The following is a 23613-nucleotide window of genomic DNA, read 5'->3' as shown; positions in this document are numbered from 1 at the left end:
TACCAGCATTAGTCATAACAATAGTTTTCACAAGTACTACGAGTATTTATTGTCGGATTATAGGCCCCTTTGAATTATGAGCCTTGTTCTAGCACACATGTTGAACACTTACAAATCCACCCCTGATCATGATCAATTTGATTTTTATCTGTAGCAGCAACTAAAGTATCATTGTCAACAATGGCCCCATCTAAATCGCCTCTAACCATATCAATATTCTTATTTTCTACAAGTTGAGGACCCATCGGTGTGTCACTCTACAAATGTGTTTCTACATCATCGATACAAATTTGTTCATCCATGTCAAAATTATCTCTAGGTGTTGTCTTGATCACAACTTTCCAATCTTTACTAACAGGATCTGCAACATAGAATACTTGTTGTGCTTGTGAAGCTAGGATATAAGGTTCTTTAGTTTGCTTCAGACCTCGAAAATCGAGTGTCGTAAACCCATTCTCATCAACTTTTATCCTGGAACCATTTGATATCCAATCACAATGGAACAAAACAACTTTCTTCTCATCACCATACTGCAACTCGATTATATCTTTTAAAACACCGTAGTAAGTGACATCTCCCACAATAGGATTGTTATCTCTAGCACTCGAGAAGCTACTTGTTAGAGCCTGAAGTATGACTCCGCTATTTTGTGTTGTCCTATTCTTCTCTACATCTTTAATGTGAAATCGGAAACCATTTATGATATATCCCTTATATTTCTTTACAACCTCACTTGGACCGTTTGCCAATGTCTCTATATCACTTGTGATTCTGTTATCCCGAATAGTCATGTCCTCATCAACCTGATTTGAGGCAATTTGTTTATACAGTAATAAGTTTGGCTCAGTTATATCATCACTACATTATCGTAATAAAACTAGAAAAAATAACTTACGTAATCAGACAGCCACTCCTCAAACTCCTGACTATGTAAATGTTGAATGTCACGCTTACATTTTTTCGAATTTTGATGACTAAGAATATTCAGATGCTCTCTGCAATCAAAGTAACAAAAAGAGAATAATGTACATTATCGTCAAAATTACACAATGTTGTATAAAAAAAATAATCTCATAACATAGTAAAATTTAAATAAATTACGTTCGTAAAAAATCTATTTCACTACAATTGAACATCACATGTGAGTGTGCAATAGCCAAAGTGTCATAGCTGAGTTTTACTACGTTTGCTGCACCAATTGGTCGACCAGGCATACAAAATGTTGGTAAGACATTATCATCACCACCATCATCATGATTTCGGCTAGTCTTATTATGTATGGTCTCGACATCACTGGGTAAATATAGAGAACAAAATGACAAACACTCTTTCGCTAAATATCCTTCTGCAATTGAACCCTCAGGTTTACTCTTGTTTCGCACATAAGATTTTAATGTACCTAAATACCTGAGTGGTCAAAAAAAGTTTATATTAGATTCAAAAAAAAAAAAGTTGTATTCAAACGAGTATAATTTACTACAGCATAAATGGTCACTTCTCGATTGGGTACATCCAACGGTAATGAATAGGTCCCCCTAATCTGGCCTCTGAAGCTAGATGAACCGATAGATGAATCACGACGTCAAAAAATGATGGTGGAAAAATCCTTTCTAAATCACAAAGTATTTTTCCAATATCTTTTTCCATGTTAAATAAATCATTTTGCTTAAGAACTTTTGAGCATAATTGTCTGTAGTACCGACATAACTTCATGATAACAGAACGCACATGCTTCGGTAAAATATTTCGTATTTACACGGGAAGCAACTGCTGCATTAAAATATGATTATCGTGACTTTTTAGGCCTAACATTTTTGGAGTAGGTTTTACCTGAATGCATCTAGAAATATTAGCAGCATAACCATCTGGCACTTTCACCTCTTTTAGCACATTACAAAATTTTTGTTTTTCTTTTTTATCCATTTCGAAACATGCAGGAGGCAAATACACTTTGCCATTTGATAAAGGTTCTGGATGAAGTTCATTTCTAATACTCATTTCTTCCAAATCACGACGTCCTTTTAAATGATCCTTGGTCTTTCCATCTATATTCATTAACGTTCCAATGAGACTGTCACATACATTCTTTTCAGTATGCATTACGTCTATATTATGACGTATTAAGTTATTTTTCCAGTATAGTAACTGAAACAAAATACTTCTCTTCTTTCAATTATATGGTAAGGATGGGTTATCCTTCACAAGTTTTCCAAATTTTATTTCAGAACCTTTCAGCTCCGCAAGCACTTTTTCCCCTGTTAAGCTATGCGGTGGCCCTTCATGTTCTTCCATGCCATCAAAAGAATCTTTATCCATACGGAAAGGATGCAACAATTCCAACCAGCGACGATGTGCCATGAAGATTTCTTTGTGGGAGTTTGATAACCGTGTTGATCTGGTTTCCTTATGGCATGAAGGACAAGCTAATTTACCTTTAGTGCTCTAACCTGATAAATTCGCATACACAGGAAATTCACTTACCGTCCATAACAAAGAAGCACACAGTGTGAAGTAACTCTTAGTTGATGCGTCATAAGTATTAACTCCAGTATCCCACAACTCTTTCAACTCATCAATTAGAGGTTGCATATAGACATCTATATTATTACATGGAGCAAATGGACCAGGTATAAGTAAACTTAGGAATAAAAAAGGTTTTTTCATGCACAACCATGGAGGTAGATTATATAGCATCAAAACAACAGGCCATGTACTATGTGAAACACTCACGTTTCCAAAAGGGTTAAACCCATCACTCACCAAACCAAGCCTCACATTAGGAGGTTCTTTAGAAAATTCAGTATTCTCATAATCGAATGTTTTCCAGGCTGGTGAATCTGCGAGATGTCTTAATCTACCATCTTTCGTACGACTCTCTTCATGCCATCTCATCGACCCAGCCGTTTTAGGCGACATAAACCATCTTTGCAAGCATGGTATGAGTGGAAAATAACGCAACACTTTTGCTCCAAACTTCTTAGCTTTATAATCACCATCATTATCAGCTTATGTGGTTGACTCATTTTCAGAATCATTATTAATTTGTTTATATATTGAGGTCTGACATACGTCACACTTAATTTTGTCCTTGTTTTCTTTCCAGTACAACATACAATCATTTGGACAAGCATTAATTTTCTCATAACCTAGACCCAAATCTCTTATTATCTTCCTTAATTCATACAATGAATTCGGTATGGCAGCATGAGGGAAGGCTTCCCTCATTGTGTCAAGAATCATGCTGAATCCTTTTTCATTACATTTTCCAACACATTTTAAATGGAAGAGTCTAACAGTGAATGAAAGAACAGAGAACTGATAGCCGGGATATAATTCTTTCTTTGCATCTTCCAATACTTTATTAAACTTTTTAGCATTTAAGTTTGGTACAGTCTGATTTTCAGTTTGTTGGATATCATCTTCATATTCATCTTCATCTTCAAACACATTGAAGACGCATTGGGCCAATGCTTGCATATCATCTTCATCAGCATCTTCAAACGTTGGTGTATCATCCGGTTTGAAATACACATTTGGAATTTTATAACCTTCGAAAAACCCGTCACATAGCAAATGTGTTTTAGCCTGGACCTGATCAACCCATTTGGGATTATCGCAATATTTGCACGGATAATATATATGACCATCTTTTCCCTTTTTAGAGAAAATACATTCTATAAATTTGTCAAGTCCTTTTTTGTATGCAGGGGAAGATCTACACAAGGACATCCAAGTCGAGTCCATCATATATAGACCAGTATTCTACAAACACATTTAATCGGACATAAATTAACGTGGTTCAAAATCAAAGATTGTACTGTAAGAATTAAGGGGTATAGACATGAAACAAAAGAAATTAACCTGGTTCAAAATCAAAGATTCAAAATTAAGGGGTATGGATAAAGCGTATGAAACAAGCTGACCCAATTTTTCGATGATTGCAACTTATATCTTCAATTACGTATTAACTGATTAATAATCGATGACTGAAATTAGCTTAGATCTGCAAACACATCCTCAAAAATTGATTATGATTGCAATTGCAATTAAATACGTACGATGTTATTATAAATTGTTAATAGTAATAGTAATAATAATAATTATTATTATTATATGATGATTTTGATACATCTAATAAGATCTAATACGAGTATAAGTCTAAGATAAAGATTCAAATAATTAATAAATTATAAAATAATATACATAATGTAGGTTAAAAATTGGCCGGTGGTGTACGGATCATCACCCTTATGGTTTAGGCCAAGTATAGGGTTATGGTACATGGTTTAATGTTTATGGTATATAGGATATGGGATTTACGGTATCGGGTTTAGGATTAAGTGTTTATGATTTAATGTGTACGTTTACGGTATAGGGTATAGGGTTTAGGGTTTAGGATTTGGGGTTTAGGGTTTAGGGTTAAGTGTGTATGATTTAATGTTTAGGGTTTAGGGTTTAGGGTTTATAAACCCTAAACCATGAACCAAACCCTAAACCATGAACCCCAAACATTAAATCATAAACCCTAAACCCTAACCCTAAACCAAAAACTCTAAACCCTATAGCCTAAATCTTATACCATAAACACTAAACCATACCCTAAACCCTATACCCTAAACCATAAGGGTGATGATCCGTACAGGTATAGGGTTTTGGTACATGGTTTAATGTTTATGGTATATAGGATATAGCATTTAGGGTATCGGGTTTAGGATTAAGTGTTTATGATTTAATGTGTACGTTTACGGTATATGGTATAGGGTTTAGGGTTTGGGGTTTAGGGTTTCGGGTTAAGTGTCTATGATTTAATGTTTAAGGTTTATGGTGTAGGGTTTAGGGTTTAGGGTTTATAAACCCTAAACCCAAAACCCTAAACCTCAAACACTAAATCATAAACCCTAACCCTAAACCCTAACCCTAAACCAAAAACTCTAAACCCTATACCCTAAATCTTATACCATAAACACTAAACCATGTACCCTAAACCCTATACCCTAAACCATAAGGGTGATGATCCGTGCAGGTATAGGGTTAGGGTACATGGTTTAATGTTTATGGTATATAGAATATAGGATTTAGGGTATCGGGTTTAGGATTAAGTGTTTATGATTTAATGTGTACGTTTACGGTATATGGTATAGGGTTTAGGGTTTAGGGTTTAGGGTTAAGTGTCTATGATTTAATATTTAGGGTTTAAGGTTTAGTGTTTTGGGTTTATAAACCCTAAACCCTAAACCCTGAACCCCAAACATTAAATCATAAACCCTAAACGCTAACCCTAAACCAAAAACTCTAAACCCTATACCCTAAATCTTATACCATAAACACTAAACCATGTAGCCTAAACCCTATACCCTAAACCATAAGGGTGATGATCCGTACAGGTATAGGGTTAGGGTACATGGTTTAATGTTTATGGTATATAGGATATATGATTTAGGGTATCGGGTTTAGTATTAAGTACGTGTTTATGATTTAATGTGTACGTTTACGGTATATAGTATAGGGTTTAGGGTTAAGTGTCTATGATTTAATGTTTAGGGTTTAGGGTTTATAAACCCTAAACCCTGAACCCCAAACATTAAATCATAAACCCTAAACCCTAACCCTAAACCCTAACCCTAAACCAAAAACTCTAAACCCTATACCATAAATCTTATACCATAAACACTAAAACATGTACCCTAAACACTATACCCTAAACCATAAGGGTGATGATCCGTACAGGTATAGGGTTAGGGTACATGGTTTAATGTTTATGGTATATAGGATATAGGATTTAGGGTATCGGGTTTAGGATATATGATTTAATGTGTACGTTTACAGTATATGGTATAGGGTTTAGGATTTAGGGTTTAGGGTTTAGGGTTTAGGGTTAATTGTCTATGATTTAATGTTTAGGGTTTATAAACCCTAAACCCTAAACCCTGAACCCCAAACATTAAATCATAAGCCCTAAACCCTAACCCTAAACCAAAAACTCTAAACCCTATACCCTAAATGTTATATCATAAACACTAAACCATGTACCCTAATCCCTATACCCTAAACCGTAAGGGTGATGATCCGTACACCACCAACTTTTAGGCACACCACCAAAAACCAAACCCTACACATTAAACCAAAAACCCTAAACCATAAACCCTATACCAACCCTAAACCCTACCTATACCTAAAACCCTAAACCATAAACCATATACCCTGAACATTATACCATATGCATGAACCATAAACATTAAACCCTAAATCCTAAACCATGCACCTCCCAAATTTGGGTAAATTCAAATTTCACCTCCAAACCCTAAAATAATACAATGTTAAATTACGATAAACGATGTTAAATTATGATAAATTATGATATATTAAAAAAAATACATTTTATGAATAGGTAAATTAATTTCGTGTACATTTATTCTATAAAGATTATAAATTAATTACCAGTAATTACTAGATAATAGAGAAGTTATACAGCCTCAATTAATTTTCACCAAAACTTACCATCTCAAAAGAAACCGCCAAATATCACGGATTTCGGACCCAAATTTTGAACCTGATCGTAAATTCAAACACCACCTCCCAAATTTGGGTAAATTCAAATTTCACCTCCAAAATTTGGGAGGTGATCTTTCCACACTAGCATTTGATCCATCCAATCTAAAATAATACAAACTTCCTATTTTACCCTTAAACTACTAGTAATTCAATGTACTATTTACAAGGGTAAAATAGGTAATTTAGATTGTTTTGGTGTGGATGGATCAAAACTAGTGTGTGCGCCAAATCAAATTGGGGTTAGCTAGTTAAAAGGTTTTTGAACAACTCACTTATCTCTTTTTGTCACCAATTCAAAGAACAGTTAACTAACTCTCAAAGAACACAGATATCTTTTTTCACAAGATCGAACACACGTATCTTTTTTCACAAGAACTGTATATATTTTTTCACCAAACTGTATATCTTTTTCACGAAAATGTGTTAGGACCCCGAAGTTGTATAGTGTTAATATGAAATAAGCTTAAATGATGGTTCCTTAAAAGATGGCTATATAAGGAACCTAAGTAGTCCTAATTAGATAGCCATTGCATTGTAACTGAGTTCTAAAAGCCGTGGAATGTAAATCTTGTTGATTCTTTCTCATACCGAGTCTCCTTTACATTTACCTAATCTTATTCTAACTTGTCTTTTCTTCTAATCTCAACATGATCTGACCTATCATTTGGTATTAGAGCTTCCAGGGAGTGATATTACATAACTAGATTGCTCCAGAGATTGAAGATTACAGAATCTGAGCACTCTCGGTATATTAAATCAGATTTGGTATAATCGAATCTGATAATCCGACGTTCAGATTCTTGGGATAAGTTCAGCAAAGGTGTATTAGGTTGATTAGAAAGAATTTCAATCATCATTACATCTTTTGAACATCAACTATGAAGAATCAAGTTGATTTTTAGATTTCGTGGCTAAAACTCTCGGTATTCATCATTTCTAGCTTGATTCTGTAGTTTAGTAAAGATTTGAGGTTTCAGTTGTGATCGTGAGGTGTTTAATCACAATTCTGACAGTTTAATTTCATCAATACTTCAAGTTTTGAAGATTTGATCTACATTCAGTATCGTAACTGCCATACCGAATCTACTTCAAAGTTATTAATTGTCAACCAGTGTTGCAAATTGTGGTGTGTTTGTGATTCTATCACATTCGGTTTGGTCATACGCAGCTAATAGGTGTGATTTGAGAAAGGATTCGGTTGAATTCTAAGTTTTCATACTTAGTCTCGGTATTGTCAACTCCTACAGTTGGCATTCGGTATCCTATACATTCGGTATCTTTGATATTTTATGTGGTACTAAATTGTTTCCTTGTGCAGCAAGGTTACAGAATCTAATTCAAAGGAATTGAATTGTGTTTGAATTCAAATTCATACATAATCTGACTACCGAGTCAGATACCGAATCAGAATCTCGGTATCACTTAATTTATTGGTTTTAAGTGTTCTCAAGCTACAAATCTTGTGGTTACCGAATCTATACTGAATCTGGGTGTGTTACTTGTATTTCTGATCAGTTTCTGATACAGAATCTGGTTTACCGAATCTGCTACAGTACCGAATCAGACACGAATTTGACATTCTTGTTAGATTGTTGTGATTTTTCATCCTAGATTTATGTAATACAGAATCTTTACCGAATCTACCTCATTTTCAAGATGTCTACTCAAGATACTTTGATCATTGGATCAGATTCCCGTCCATCAGTGTTGTTTGATGGCAAGTACACTCAGTGGCTTCATCAAATCACTCATTGCATAGACTATAAGGGTGAGAAAGCAAAGTACATATGGGCTTCTCTGAGAGATGGTCCAGTTGTAGATTATCATCCAGATACTGGTATGCCAATTCCAGTCTATGAACTTTCTGGTGATAAACGTGAGAGAGCTCAGGGTGACATAGAGGCAAAGAACATTGTTATGCAAGCTATCCCGTATGAGTAGTTTGAAAATGTTGATAGCAACACCACAACAAAAGATATATGGGATGAGATTAAATGACAGCAAGAAGGTTATGACATGTCAGATGTTACTAAATTGAATAAGGCTCTGAGATTTTATGAAGATTTCAAGCAGGAACCCGATGAACCACTCAAGGATACCTACCGTCGTTTCAATGGTGTTCTCAATGAGTTGAAAAGGTGCAAGATCATAAAAGTAAATGTTGAAGTCAACATGAAATTTCTCAAAAAGCTCAATGTTGATTGGCTTTCTTATGGAACCATTGTTCGATCTACCAAAGAGATTGATAAATTGACTATTCATGAGCTTGTTGGAGTTCTTATGCATTACCAACCTGAAGTGTCTAAACTTCAAGAAGGAAGGAAAGAGTCATCTCCAAGTGATCCTCTTGCTCTCATTTCCAAAAAGAAGAGTAAATCATTTATGACTTCCAAAAGTTTGTCCAAGAAAGTGCTTGTTGAAGAATTAACTGATTCGGAAGGGTTGAATCTTTCTGATGTTGATGATTCTCACCTTGAATTAGTCAAAATGGCAGCCATGTTCACAAAATCCTTGAACAAACACAAGTTCAAAGGCAAATCAAGCAATCAACGCAAGAACTCATCGTCTTTCTCGTATTAAAAGAAAGCTGATCAATCAAAACAACAACAACGTGCTGATGATTCCAAGAAGGATGAATCAATCTGTTTCAATTGTGGCAAAGCTGGTCATTACTCTCGTGAATGCAAGATGCCTAAGAAGAAGGATGCAGCTTACTACAAAAAGAAAATGTTGATGTCTAAGATTGTAGAAACTGGGGGAGAGCTGAAACCGGTTGATGATACTTAGTTTAACTGGACTGATGATTCAGATTCAGAGGTGGAACATGCAAATGTTTGCAAGGTGACTAAGCTCATCAAAGCTAAGGAAGCAATGGAGAATTTTGACTCAGCATCTGATGATGATGAGGTACAATCATCTGAAATTCTACCCGATTTTATAAAAATGCAAAATGACATGATGAAGAATTTGGTCTCAATGTCAAAAGAAGTCAAAGGTTTAAAATCTGAAAACAAGGTTTTAAAAGATAAAATCAAACTTTCTGAGACTAAACCATCTTTATCTAAATTACAATCGAAATTTCAAAGATTGGCTGTCCAACTCAGCTCTACGGAAACTGAGTTGAAAGATCTTAAAAAATCAATTCATCCGATTAAAGTCGAAAGGACAGATTATTGTCTAAAATCGGAACGACTTGCAGAAAAAGTTCAATTTTTAGAAAAAGATCTTTCTGATTTTAAAACTCAATATGCACCCACACTTTCAAAGCTAAACAAGAAAATTATTCAATTGGAAAACACCATAATTGAAAAGAACTCTGAAATTTCTTCTTTGTCAAAAGAGTCTTTTCAAATGAAAGCACAACTTGCTCGATATGAGAAAACACTCTATCGAACGGAGCAATCCAAAGCTATCATGAATATGGAACTTTCAAAACAAATGATTTTCATGAATAGACCAAAAATGATTCATGGTGAAAAGTGGGGGTTGGGTTATGAAGATCCTAAAATCTTAGATAATGCTTCCAAAAAGATTCCAGGATTGTATCATTATGATTACTTTCAAGCTGGTTTACCATCTCATTTTATGTATACTTCTGATGCCGATTTTGATGATATTATTATTAATTGCAAATCTAGGAAATACCATCAAATTAGCTTAATGTATGAGAAAATCAATGCTAAAATGGGTAAATCAAATCCTGATTTCTTGAAGGAACTTGTTGAAACTGAAAAGAATATGCAACATCAAAATTATGTGTCTAAGCGTAGTCTGGTTTATATTCCAACACTCATGATAGAGAAATACATTTTAATGCTTGAGAATGAAGTGTTTAACAAACCTAGTTCTAGCATTATTGCCATAGATGAGGTGTTTAATGAACCAACTTTTGATGTGAAACCAATTCTACCGGCCTTACCTGTATGTTCTGTTAATATTTTCTGTGAAGACCTAGCACATGAACTAACTGTCTTTTTTGAGACAGAATCCCTAGGTTAAACTGATTTAGATGTAAAGGTAGAACCTCGAGATGAACCAACTGTTGAAAACTTGATAGACTTTGACACAACAATTGATACTTTGAATGAATTTTATGCAAACATACATATTGTACGGAACTTGAAATGTATATTAGGTATAGTTGAACAGGAAAATGTTGATTTGCAACTTAAGTGTCAATCATTAGAACAAATGCTTGCTTTGTGTGATAAGTTTCCTCTACTTCCTAAGAAAGAATGTACTTATGATTTTAAGGAGGGTGAAGTGCTAGTTTCTGCAGAGGAATTATGTCTTGAGATTAAGAGCTTAAAATAAAAAATAAATTAACTAAAACAGGCTAACACACTTAAGCAATCATCTACTGTTGAAACCAATGTGCCTGAATGTGTTGGTGGGATTAATAAGAAAGGGAAGGGGACAACAACATATACGGATGCAATACCCATTACTATTCTTCAAAACCCACTATGTTCTCAATTTGGTAAACGTGTTTCAAAAGTTGCACCTTCAACCTAATTTGTTGTCAAGAGAGTTGATTCTCAAAATGGTTCTGTGTTAACTGAAAAGATTCCTATGATTCCAATGTCAAATCGATCAAAGGAAAGTCTTTTAACAAAATCAGTCAAGTCAACACAAAACACGAGTCCAAAACTAGATTTGAGTGAGTATGATGCAAAGGAATATAAAATCAAATTAGAAATGTTGCAAAATCAATCATCTCATGTGTCAATTAAAAAATTTGGACGTCTAACTAACAGAGGTGTTTTTCATGTCACATGTCATAATCCAAATTTGACTTACAAGTCTGTATGGGTTCCTAAGTCCACGACTAAGAATGTAGCAACCAAACCAAAGCAATCTGCTAGTCGACCTAGGAAATCATCTCATGTCTTTCAATTTTTGTCTGTGAACAAAACATCGGCTTGGAATAAGTTGTGTGTTAAGACCTCTGATAATGATGTAAAACTTGATATTGCGTATGATGCTTCATGTAATAAGGTTTTAAATGGTGCTTTATTGTCTAAATTGCATGATGCTTTACGTGATTATCTTGTTGATGATCCAAAGTTTATTGTTGGTACTAACCGTAGAGGACCCAAGAAACTTTGGGTACCTAAACTCTAGGAAATTAACGTTTACAGGGTTTCAACGTCTGTGTTTGGTATATCGATTTCGGTTACTCTCGACACATGACGGGCGATAAATCCTTGCTTGTCAATTTTGTTGACAAATTCCTAGGAATGGTTACTTTTGGAAACGATGAGATTGCAGCAATAACGGGTTATGGAGATTTTGTGAAAAATGGCATAACGATCAAACGGGTCTCATATGTTGAGGGTTTGGAGTGCAGTTTATTTAGTGTCAGCCAATTTTGTGACGGAGATCTCAAGGTTTTGTTTGGACGTCGTCAATGCTCGGTGCAATCCACCGATGGAAACGATCTCCTTGTTGGTAAACGTTGTGCTTCACTTTATACTATTAACCTCAATGATGCACCATCACATGCAACCATGTGTTTGGTTACTCGTTCAACAAAGGAAAATTCATGGTTATGGCATCACCGGATGTCACACCTGAATTACAAGGGTATTAATCGACTGGTCTCTAAAGACTTAGTTGATGGTATTCCATGCTTTCAATATAATAAGCATCAGGTGTGTCCATCATGTGCGATGGGTAAGCTGAAATGGACTAATTATCCGCTTAAACAAAACCTCAGTACTTCATCATCCTTGCAATTATTTCATATGGACTTATGTGGACCCATGCGTATTTCTAGCCTTGGTGGCTGAAAACATGTGCTTGTTATTGTAGATGACTATACCCGATTTACATGGATTTTCCTTCTAAGGACTAAGTCAGAAATCCCCACCATTATCATTGAGTTCATTAAAAAGACTCAACGCTCTTTTAACAAACATGTTATGAGTATTCGAACTGATAATGGGACAGAATTTAAGAATGACCTGCTTGATAGTTATTTGAAAGACCAAGGCATTGAACATCAGTTCTCTGCTGCACGAACCCCTCAACAGAATGGAGTAATGGAATGACGTAATCGTACGTTGAGCGAAGCAGCTCGAACGATGCTTGATTACTCCAAACTACCTCCGAAAATGTGGGGGGAGGCCATTTCCACTGCATGTTATACCCAAAATCGCTGTATCATTAATAAACATTTTGATAAAACTCCTTATGAGTTACTATATGGTAGATGCCCGAATGTCAAATATTTCCTTGTTTTTGGTTGTATATGCTATGTGCTTAACGATTTTGACAGCCTCGGAAAGTTTGATCCTCATGGCGATCAGGGCATATTTCTCGGTTATTCTTCGAACAAAGTTGCCTATCGTGTCTATCACAAATGGAAAAAGATGATCAAGGAGAGCATTAATGTAAGGTTCGATGAGTTATCGGGAATGGCTTTTGAACAACTTAGTTCAAAACCCGATCCTAACCTGACTACTACTTCTTCGCGCAAAATTCAATTTTCTTGAAGAAGGGTGTTCCTACGGTAATAACAGAGGAACTGGATATCTTGTTTGATAGACTTTATGCTCCTCAACGGAATTCAAATGTTCAAGCCGTACCGGTTACACCATCACAGTCAACTACTGTGGAGACTCAACCAAGTCTATTTGATAAAGATACAACACCAACTGATTCACCTGTTACTTCTTCATCCTCCCTCCCACCTCCTGTTAATGATAATCTTGAACCCATTCAAGATTCATCAGTTGATACAACTCCAGTTGTTTCTCCAGATATTTAATTGAATCCATTAGATAGTGTTACATTAGATCAAGCAGATCAAGGCTCAACGTCAACAACGGTTGATGTTTCAATGGATACCACTGATGTACAACCTCTTCCACATAACAACCGATGGACTAAAAGTCATCCAATTGATCTAATCATTGGTGATGCATCTGCTCCAGTCTTAACTCGAAGGGAAACTTGGAATATGTGTCTATACACTACCTTTCTTAGTAAGATTGAACCAACAACCGTTGCTCAAGCTTTACTAGATCTGAACTGGGTGGTATCAATACAAGAAGAGATCAATCAGTTTGATCATTTGAAAGTATGGCGATTAGTTCCAAGACCAACGGGTCAACGACCAATAGAGGTTAAGTGGATTTTTAAGAACAAGAAGGATTCTGATGGAATTGTGGTTCGAAATAAGGCACGTTTTGTGGCTAAGGGATATCGACAACAAGAGGGTATTGATTATGACCAAACATTTGCTCCGGTTGCTAGGATTGAGGCTATTCGTCTTTTCCATGCATTTGCTTCTCATATGAAGTTCACGGTGTTTCAAATGGATGTCAAAAATGCTTTTCTAAACGGTCATCTTCAAGAGGAAGTTTATGTTGATCAACCAGAAGGCTTTGTCGATCCCATTCATCCAAACCACGTCTACTACTTGGAGAAAGCTTTGTATGGTCTAAAGCAAGCACCGCGTGCATGGTACAAGACCTTAACAAAGTATTTGTTGGACAATGGCTTCTCTCGTGGAACGATCTATACAACGCTATTCATCCGTAAAAACCACGGTCACATTCTCTTGGTTCAAATTTACGTTGATGACATTATTTTTGGTTCCACGTCCCCGGCCTTATGCAAAGAATTTGGTGACCTTATGGCCAACAAATTTGAAATGAGCATGCTTGACCAGTTAAATTTCTTCTTGGGGTTACAAGTAAAACAATTACCAAATGGGATTTTTATCAGTCAAACAAAGTATATCAATGATATGCTAAAACATTTTAAAATGACTGCTTTAAAACCAATGACAACCCCAATGAGGACTTTACTGGATGCTGATGCTAATGGGGAACCCTTTGACATTATGATTTATCAAAGCATAGTTGGTTCTTTAATGTATCTGACTGCAAGTAGACCAGACATTACACTTGTTGTAACTGTCTGTACCCGCTTTCAGTCAAACCCTAAGAAATCCCACTCCAAAGCGGTTGTTAGGATTTTTCAGTACCTTAAAGGTACACCTAACCTTGGGATCCAGTATCCTCGTGGATCCGATTTCAATCTCACTGCTTACACTGATGCGGATCATGGCGGTTGCCATGTTGATCGAAAGAGCACATCTGGATTAATTCAGATGTTAGGGAATAGGCTAGTTGGTTGGTCATCTAAAAAGCAGAACTGTGTGTCTTTATCAAAAGCTGAGTCTGAGTACATTGCTGCAGCTCACTTTTGTTCACAAGTTTTGTGGATGCAAACTCAACTTTTAGACTATGGCTTTAAGATTTCTAAGACCCTAATTTACTGTGATTCACAAAGTGCTATTGCAATTACAAGCAACCCAGTCCAGCATTCTAAGACTAAACACATTGATATTCGTTATCATTTCATTAAGGACCATGTAGAAAAAGGAGATGTAGAGTTATACTTTGTGCCTACCAAAGTGCAATTTGCTGACATGTTCACTAAGCCCTTAGATGAACTTAGGCTAAAGTTCTTGATAAAAGAGATTGGCGTGGTAGAGTATAGTGCTTGACATTCCTTAGATCTGTTGGGACTTATTCTTGGGATCTTGTGTTTAGGGGGAGTAGATACTTTCTAGGGGGAGCAACTAATTTCTTATGCTTTAAATAACATCTTTCAAGGGGGAGCCTTTTTGAATTCTGTTAACTTCCTGGGATTAAGTTTCAATGGTTACGAAAGGGGGAGGTAACTCATTGATATCATATTTCAAGGGGGAGTTAATTCATTTTCTTGGGAAAATATCAAAATGGTGATTTACTTTCTTGTATATCACATTTTGAGGGGGATAAAATGGAAGAAAATGAAAATAAAATTGTTTTTCAAAAGTGAATTTTCTAAATTCTTTGTTTATATCACTAAGGCTTGTATACATCTCAGTATGCAACCCGTTTTAACAATTGGTATCACTGAAGATTTGTACTTTGTACATAAATCAAAATTTTCTAAGTACAAATCTTGTTTTATAAAATTCATAAAAATTGGAAAAAATAAAATCCAAAAAGATGTGAATTTTAAATGAATAAATGCTAATTTTAGCATTATAACGAATCTGACAACCAACAGTACAGATTCGGTAAGTTTAAAATTTTTAAAAATTATCTCAGAAATATTTTTTCATCAAAAATGTGATAGTCTTGAATGATTTTTGATAAAGATTTGTCAAAATTTGAAGTGAATATGTTTAAATCTGAAAATTAGACTGTATTCGATATTTAAGGCCCATTCGGTAAAGCCCATGTCTTCAAAACATTCGGTATCTATAAATAGCAGGGTCAAAGTCAAACTTTCTCTCACTTTACTCTAATTGCATACCGAATCTGAACTAATCTACCGAGTCTACCTAATCAACCGAATCCGTCTCTTTGTATCTTCAAATCTTTGGTATATTCTTGTTTTAATCAAATTCAATTTCACATGTTGTAGATCTGAGATGATTGAACACTTGTAAACCATAAAATAATGCAAATAACATGATTGTGACACTTAATTTTAAAAAAAGTGTTGATTATACCGAATCTGAGTCGAGTTTCTAAATTCTTAGATTAAACTCATCTGATTTGGTTAATTAACATAAATTCTTGTCAAATCTATGTTAAATTAGTTGATCTATCAATTGACCGAGTCTGATTACATGTTTAATTGAGTATTTGATGATTTCTGTACATTCCAAATGTGTTCTTGCTACAGTACCGAGTCTGTTTAAATGATTAACATGCTTTTTTGCTTTAATTGAGTTGTTAATTGATTATGATCATATTTTTGCATGATATAAGACTGAATATGCATGATTGGGTGATTATGTGTGATTTTTGAAGATACCGAATCTGTTCTTGGCATTTTACCGAGTATGTAATTTGGTACTTTAAAAATAATGTGATTTTCAACTTGATAAATCTTGCATGCTTTATTTAAGTCTTTGGTATGAAAACTTAAGCTTATTTGGTTACAGAATCTCAAATTTTCATGAATACCTAATCTGCTTGATTTGTGCTTAAATTTGACTAAGTGTTGTTCTGATTCTTTGTGTTATATAATTGGCTTTGCATGATGATTTTGTACTGTAATGAATATCATAAGGATGTCATGTTTGTCAATTACTTTTTAATATTTGGAATAAATGATTTTTATAACTTAGAAAAACCATAAAAATTATAAAACTTGAAAAATACAAAGGATTTCAAAGGCAAATAAGAATAGAGATATGTGCTTTATGTTAAACATCTTGTGGTCTTCTATTTCTTATTTATACAGCTAAATGGCGAACAATCACTTTATCAACTCTGAAACCAACATTCCTTGTAACTACTGGACTGCAATACTAGAGAGGCATACACTGTGGCCTGCTCTAAGCTCAACTGCCAGTGTGCATGTGATAGATCTGGAGCTACCGAACAGAACTATTAGGTTTGTGGAAGCTACACAACCTACTTCTGCAAATCCAGAGGGTACACAAGCTCGATTTGAATTTGAGCTAAGAGGAGTTCAAGGGATGAGGAGTATTACAAAGGCTAATTTCAGGAGGATATTTCAGCTTCCTCTTGTTCAAAATGCTTCTGCTTTCCTTGCTACTCAGCAGATGATGTCTTCAATTTTTGTTCTTGGTTATGTTGGAGCTACCAATGTTCCACTGGCTAAGTTTTAGAAGAAATACATGCGCTCAAGGTGGTATGTAATCTTCTCAATCATCAACAAATGCTTGTTGATGACAAGGAGTGGATCAGACAGCTTAACGGTGCCAATGTTGAGGCTGTTCTACTCTTTCACAAGAGTAGAGACTCCTGACTATGCAGAGCTACTATGGGATTTAGTTCAGGCTCAATTTGATAAGCCAAGGGGTTCATACATCCTTTGTGAAAGGTTTTTCTGTATCTTTATCCATGATGCTATAAATGCTTGCAGAAATGCAAATATATTTGTACCAGGTACACATGGATTACAGATGAAAATATTTGGGGAGCTGAAGATGAATACCCCGATGGTATCTGACAATCAATTCACTGCGCCGATTCCAAATTGGCTTGTAGGGCTAGCTGCACCGCAAGACGCTCGAATGCGTTCATATTTTGAGGCTGTAGGAATACCTCTTCCGAACCCGGTACAACAAGCACAAGTTGAACCTGCTGTGGTTCCACCCCCAGAGGTTGTAGAGGAACCTGTAGTACAACCACCCAGGCCAGCTAATCCTCCACTTAGGGTGAACCTCAAACATTCTAGGGTAGCACACCATGCTCAACCCGTGAGGATCAGGGAACCTAGATCATCTAGGATTGAACCAACCCTTTCAACAACACCTGAAGTGAGCAGTGAAACTGATTCTCCAGCAACTGAATCATCTCCTGAACATTCTCCTAAGAGAACTCGATTTATGCCTAATGAGATGATTCATACTCCGCCAACCCAACGAGTAACTAGATCTAGGACTTCGACACCTATCGTCCGCCAAACAGTTACTCCAACCATTGGTGATACGGACCAAGACCTAGAGCCAATTAGGTCACCCTCACCCATCTCCGTATCACATCCAGTAATAACAGTAAGCCCAAAGCTAAATGAAGCGCAAGCTTCGGTAGGCAAGAGAGCTAAATGCACGGATGGTAAAAAGACCAATAAGCCCGTCCAATCTAAACAGGACTTAATAATAAATCCTACACAGCAAGATGCTTCGGCATCCAAGGAAGTAAAGTCTTCCTCTGTAGTAAAGTCTGCGTTGACTCAATCGATTGAGGAAACTCAATCATTAAAGTCCAGAATGGCCGAAGGGGAGCCGAAAAGTCTTGGAAAGGCACCCTGCGTATCGGCTAGAAATCCTCCTGTGCCTCAACATACAACAAGGCCTCGAGGTCCGGCTTATCTTGATGAGGGAGATCTGCCGCGTCCCATGGAAATGAGTCAACATGACAATCCTTCGGGATATTTATCAGACTTCCAGCAGACTGATCCCTTGGTTCATGAAAGTGATCCATTGGTTCAAACCACTTCTCTTCCGGATTCTGAATCTCAGGGTCTGGAGGAAGAGTCGTTAACTGAAAGAGATGTACCACCTCATGATATATCAATGATTTCAGGAGTCAGATATAGCAATATGACTATGAGATCTAAACCGAAGGGTAGTTCTACTAATTTGTCAGAGTCCCATGAGACTAAAGTCATGGAGTCAGATGCTTCGAAAGAAACTTCGCTGGCGACAACTCCGGTTGTTGCCCAACCTCCATCAGTAGGGGATATCACGAATCTGACTAGTAGTATGTATAGCCCTACATATAAGAATAATACCTCACATATATCCTTACATGCCCTCACGGTAAATCAAACACTTCCATCGATATCTCCTTCAACAGTTGCTGCTGATGCTGATGTTGTTCGTGGTTACACCATTGTTTCACCAACTGGGTCACCTTCTCGGATTTCAAATAGATATAGATTAAGATATCTCTCTGACAATGAGGTGGAGGAACTATATCTTGCTAAGTTTGCTAAACGAACTGATCTTGATGAAGTTCGCGAGACTATGATGATTTATCTTGAGCAAGCAAGGATAGTATATCCTTTATCTCCATGCAAGTCACCTGGACCAATTCACATGCCTGATCATGATGATTTCGATCCTGACAATCTTCATGAGGGGGAAAATATACAAGGTGGTTATCGGTCCAGTGGTTTTCAAAGATCAACTTATGAAGCTGGTGCATCTAGTCAACATAAGGATCAAGATGTTGTTGATATATCTGATTCAGAAAGCGATGAAATTGAGGAAATCCAGTGTGAAAGTTTTCTAGATGAATCGAAAGGTCAGAGAGAGGGAAACTCAGGGATGCTTATGATTATGGATTCAGCTGATCAAGTATAGAATAAGTTAGCTCAAGAGGACAATTAAAACTTTGATAATATTGAAGATATTTTGAAGGGGTCGTCGAGTTTCGCCAATGAATTCAATAATCATCAATTTGTTAACTTGTCATCTCCAACTGATGAATTTAGGATACACTTTGAAAAGGAGTTTTTCTCTAATGGCAAGGAAGATACTACGACTCCTCCAGATCTGAATGTTCCATTTCAAATTGCAGAGATTGTTCTTGAGCGTGATGCTGATTTCCAACTAAGTGAGGAAGAAGAGAAGTTGATTCTTCGTTCACCATTCATTGAACAACAAGCGTATAGAATCTATGGATATTCTGATCTCGTCCTTTCTGCATCAATAAGTGTTCTGGGTGCATGGAAATATCATAAGAATCCGGAATATCTCAAAGCTTATCTGAGTGTTCGCGACAAATTTAAATTGAAGAATGAAGAGAAACTTCAAGAGGAGCGGAATTCAGAGATCAAAAACATAAATAAGGTTTTGATGATTAAAAAGGATGGAGTGAAGATGCCAGTGTTTCAGGTAACAAGAATGGATGATGAGGATTATCAGTTCCCTGAAGCAGATTTTGATAAACTAAAGATGGACGACATTATTTTCATTTACAACTACTTGATTAACTTGAATGAATCTGCAACAATTTATCATGCTACTACGATGAAGGCAGTCTACAAATTTATTCTTGATTCGATGAGATGGATGTCTGTTCACGATTTTCAGATGGGGTTAGAATCTAGACATAAAAAGATCGGAATCAAACCGCCAAATCAAGTAATCGAAGAGCTAAGATACATGTCCTTACTTGAAGTGAGTGACTGTCCATATGGGTTTACGTTTATCAATTCTCACTATACAAAGATCTTCATCAGAGTCTCAGATTTCAGAAAATACTCAGACGGAACGTTGATGTATGCTTTCAAAAACTTGAGATGGAGACTGATCAATAACTGCTATTCAACTGAAGATAATGAGATTGTCAAATACAAATTCACGAGATTGAAAAGTCATCTAAAGACAAGAGTGAACATACGAAGATATGAGAATCTCAAGGGATTCAAATCTAAAGTTCACTTCAGAGGAACAAAGTTCCTTTAGATGTTTTAAATAGGATTATATTGTAAAGTTCACATTTAACACTAAGGGGGAGATTGTTAGGACCCCGAAGTTGTATAGTGTTAATGTGGAATAAGCTTAAATGATGGTTCCTTAGAGGAAGGCTATATAAGGAACCTAAGTAGTCCTAATTAGATAGCCATTGCATTGTAACTGAGTTCTAGAAGCTGTGGAATGTAAATCTTATTGATTCTCTCTCATACCGAGTCTCCTTTATGTAGTGCCTAGAAATTTTCCATGTTTATATATATTAAATGAAATTAATATTTACATGATTAAGTATTTCCAACATGTTAAGCAATCAAACTTGTTAAGACTTGATTAATTGAAATAGATTTCATTTAGACAATTGACCACCCAAGTTGACCGGTGATTCATGAACGTTAAAACTTGTAAAAACTATATGATGACATATATATGATTATATATATAGTTAACATTATATTATGATAAGTAAGTATCTCATTAGGTATTTTAACAATGAGTTATATACATAAAACTGTGTTTATTGAATTAAGAAACTCGAAACGATATATATAACGATTATCGTTATAACAACGTCTTACTAATTACATATGAATCATATTAAGATATTGTTACACTATGTTTAATCATGATAAATGATAAGTAAACATGTCATTATGTATATTAACAATGAACTACATATGTACAAACAAGACTACTAACTTAAGGATTTCGAAACGAGACATATATGTAACGATTATCGTTGTAACGACATTTAAATGTATATATATATCATATTAAGATATATTAATATATCATAATATCATGATAATATAATAATTTAACATCTCATTAGATATAATAATCCTTGGGTTAACAACATTTAACAAGATCGTTAACTTAAAGGTTTCAAATCAACATTTACATGTAACGACTAACGATGACTTAACGACTCAGTTAAAATGTATATACATGTAGTGTTTTAATATGTATTCATACACTTTTGAAAGACTTCAAGACACTTATCAAAATACTTCTACTTCACAAAAATGCTTACAATTACATCCTCGTTCAGTTTCATCAACAATTCTACTCGTATGCACCCGTATTCGTACTCGTACAATACACAACTTTTAGATGTATGTACTATTGGTATATACACTCCAATGATCAGCTCTTAGCATCCCATGTGAGTCACCTAACACATGTGGGAACCATCATTTGGCAACTAGAATGAAATATCTCATAAAATTACAAAAATATGAGTAATCATTCATGACTTATTTACATGAAAACAAAATTACACATCCTTTATATCTAATCCATATACCAACGACCAAAAACACCTACAAACACTTTCATTCTTCAATTTTCTTCATCTAAGTGATCTCTCTCAAGTTCTATCTTCAAGTTCTAAGTGTTCTTCATAAATTCTATAAGTTCTAGTTTCATAAAATCAAGAATATTTCCAAGTTTGCTAGCTTACTTCCAATCTTGTAAAGTGATCATCCAACTTCAAGAAATTTTTTTTATTTACAGTAAGATATCTTTCTAATACAAGGTAATACTCATATTCAAACTTTGATTCAATTTCTATAACTATAACAATCTTATTTCGAGTGGAAATCTTACTTGAACTTGTTTTCGTGTCATGATTTTGCTTCAAGAACTTTCAAGCCATCCAAGGATCCTTTAAAGCTAGATCTATTTTTCTCATTTATAGTAGGTTTATCCACAAAACCTGAGGTAGTAATGATGTTCATAACATCATTCGATTCATATATATAAAACTACCTTATTCGAAGGTTTAAACTTGAAATCACTAGAATATAGTTTGGTTAATTCTAAACTTGTTCGCAAAGAAAAGTTAATCCTTCTAACTTGACTTTTAAAATCAACTAAACACATATTCTATATCTATATAATATGCTAACTTAATGATTTAAAATCGGAAAAAACAAAAAACACCGTAAAACCGAATATACGCCGTTGTAGTAATACCGCGGGCTGTTTTGGGTTAGTTAATTAAAAATTATGATAAATTTTGATTTAAAATTTGTTCTTCTGGGAAAATGATTTTTCTTATGAACATGAAACTATATCCAAAAATCATGGTTAAACTCAAAGTGGAAGTATGTTTTCCAAAATGGTCATCTAGACGTCGTTCTTTCGACTGAAATGACTACCTTTACAGAAACGACTTGTAATCTGTAATTCTGAATATAAACTTATAATTTTTCTGTATAGATTCATAAACTTAAGTTCAATATGAAACCATAACAATTGGATTCACTCAAAACGGATTTAAAACGAAGAAGTTATGGGTAAAACAAGATTGGTTATTTTTGCTTGTTGTAGCTACGTGAAAATTGGTAACAAATCTATATTAATCATATCCTAGCTAACTTATATTGTATTATACATGTATTCTAATATATTATGTAATCTTGGGATACCATAGACACGTATGCAAATGTTTTGACATATCATATCGACCCATCTATATATATTATTTGGAACAACCATAGACACTCTATATGCAGTAATGTTGGAGTTAGCTATACAGAGTTGAGGTTGATTCTAAAAATATATATAGTTTGAGTTGTGACATAGCCTGAGACGTGTATACACTGGGTCGTGGATTGATTCAAGATAATATATATCGATTTATTTCTGTACATCTAATTATGGACAACTAGTTGTAGGTTACTAACAAGGACAGCTGACTTAATAAACTTAAAACAGTAAAACGTATTAAAAATGTTGTAAATATATTTTGAACATACTTTGATATATATGTACATATTTGTTATAGGTTCGTGAATCGACCAGTGGCCAAGTATTACTTCCCGACGAAGTAAAAATCTGTGAAAGTGAGTTATAGTCCCACTTTTAAAATCTAATATTTTGGGATGAGAATACATGCAGTTTTATAAATGTTTTACGAAATAGACACAAGTAAATGAAACTACATTATATGGGTGAATGATCGAAGTCGAATATGCCCCTTTTGCTTGGTAGCCTAAGAATTAGTAAACCGATCTACTAATTGACGCGAATCCTAAAGATAGATCTATTGGGCCTAACGAACCCCATCCAAAGTACCGGATTCTTTA

General features: G+C 35.1%; 2 protein-coding genes across 2 annotated transcripts; both read right to left on the bottom strand.

Annotated features, from left to right (window-relative positions):
* Window positions 1–257: 257 nt before the first annotated feature.
* LOC139900984 (uncharacterized) lies at window positions 258–2358 on the bottom strand. Its single transcript, XM_071883726.1, has 6 exons — window positions 2229–2358; window positions 1811–2105; window positions 1496–1690; window positions 1102–1407; window positions 896–995; window positions 258–803 (listed from the first exon to the last, which is right to left on the bottom strand). Exons 1-6 carry the CDS (start codon window positions 2356–2358, stop codon window positions 258–260), a joined length of 1572 nt encoding a protein of 523 aa, XP_071739827.1.
* Window positions 2359–2442: 84 nt separating this feature from the next.
* On the bottom strand, window positions 2443–3744 carry LOC139900983 (uncharacterized). The gene is made up of 2 exons (XM_071883725.1): window positions 3114–3744; window positions 2443–3005 (listed from the first exon to the last, which is right to left on the bottom strand). Exons 1-2 carry the CDS (start codon window positions 3742–3744, stop codon window positions 2443–2445), a joined length of 1194 nt encoding a protein of 397 aa, XP_071739826.1.
* Between the last annotated feature and the right edge of the window lie 19869 nt (window positions 3745–23613).

This window comes from Rutidosis leptorrhynchoides, chromosome 3, assembly GCF_046630445.1.
Source record: "Rutidosis leptorrhynchoides isolate AG116_Rl617_1_P2 chromosome 3, CSIRO_AGI_Rlap_v1, whole genome shotgun sequence".
In the NCBI taxonomy this organism is placed as follows: Eukaryota; Viridiplantae; Streptophyta; class Magnoliopsida; order Asterales; family Asteraceae; genus Rutidosis; species Rutidosis leptorrhynchoides.
The sequence above is the reverse complement of the archived record's forward strand: the minus strand, read 5'-3'. Positions and strand labels throughout refer to the sequence as shown.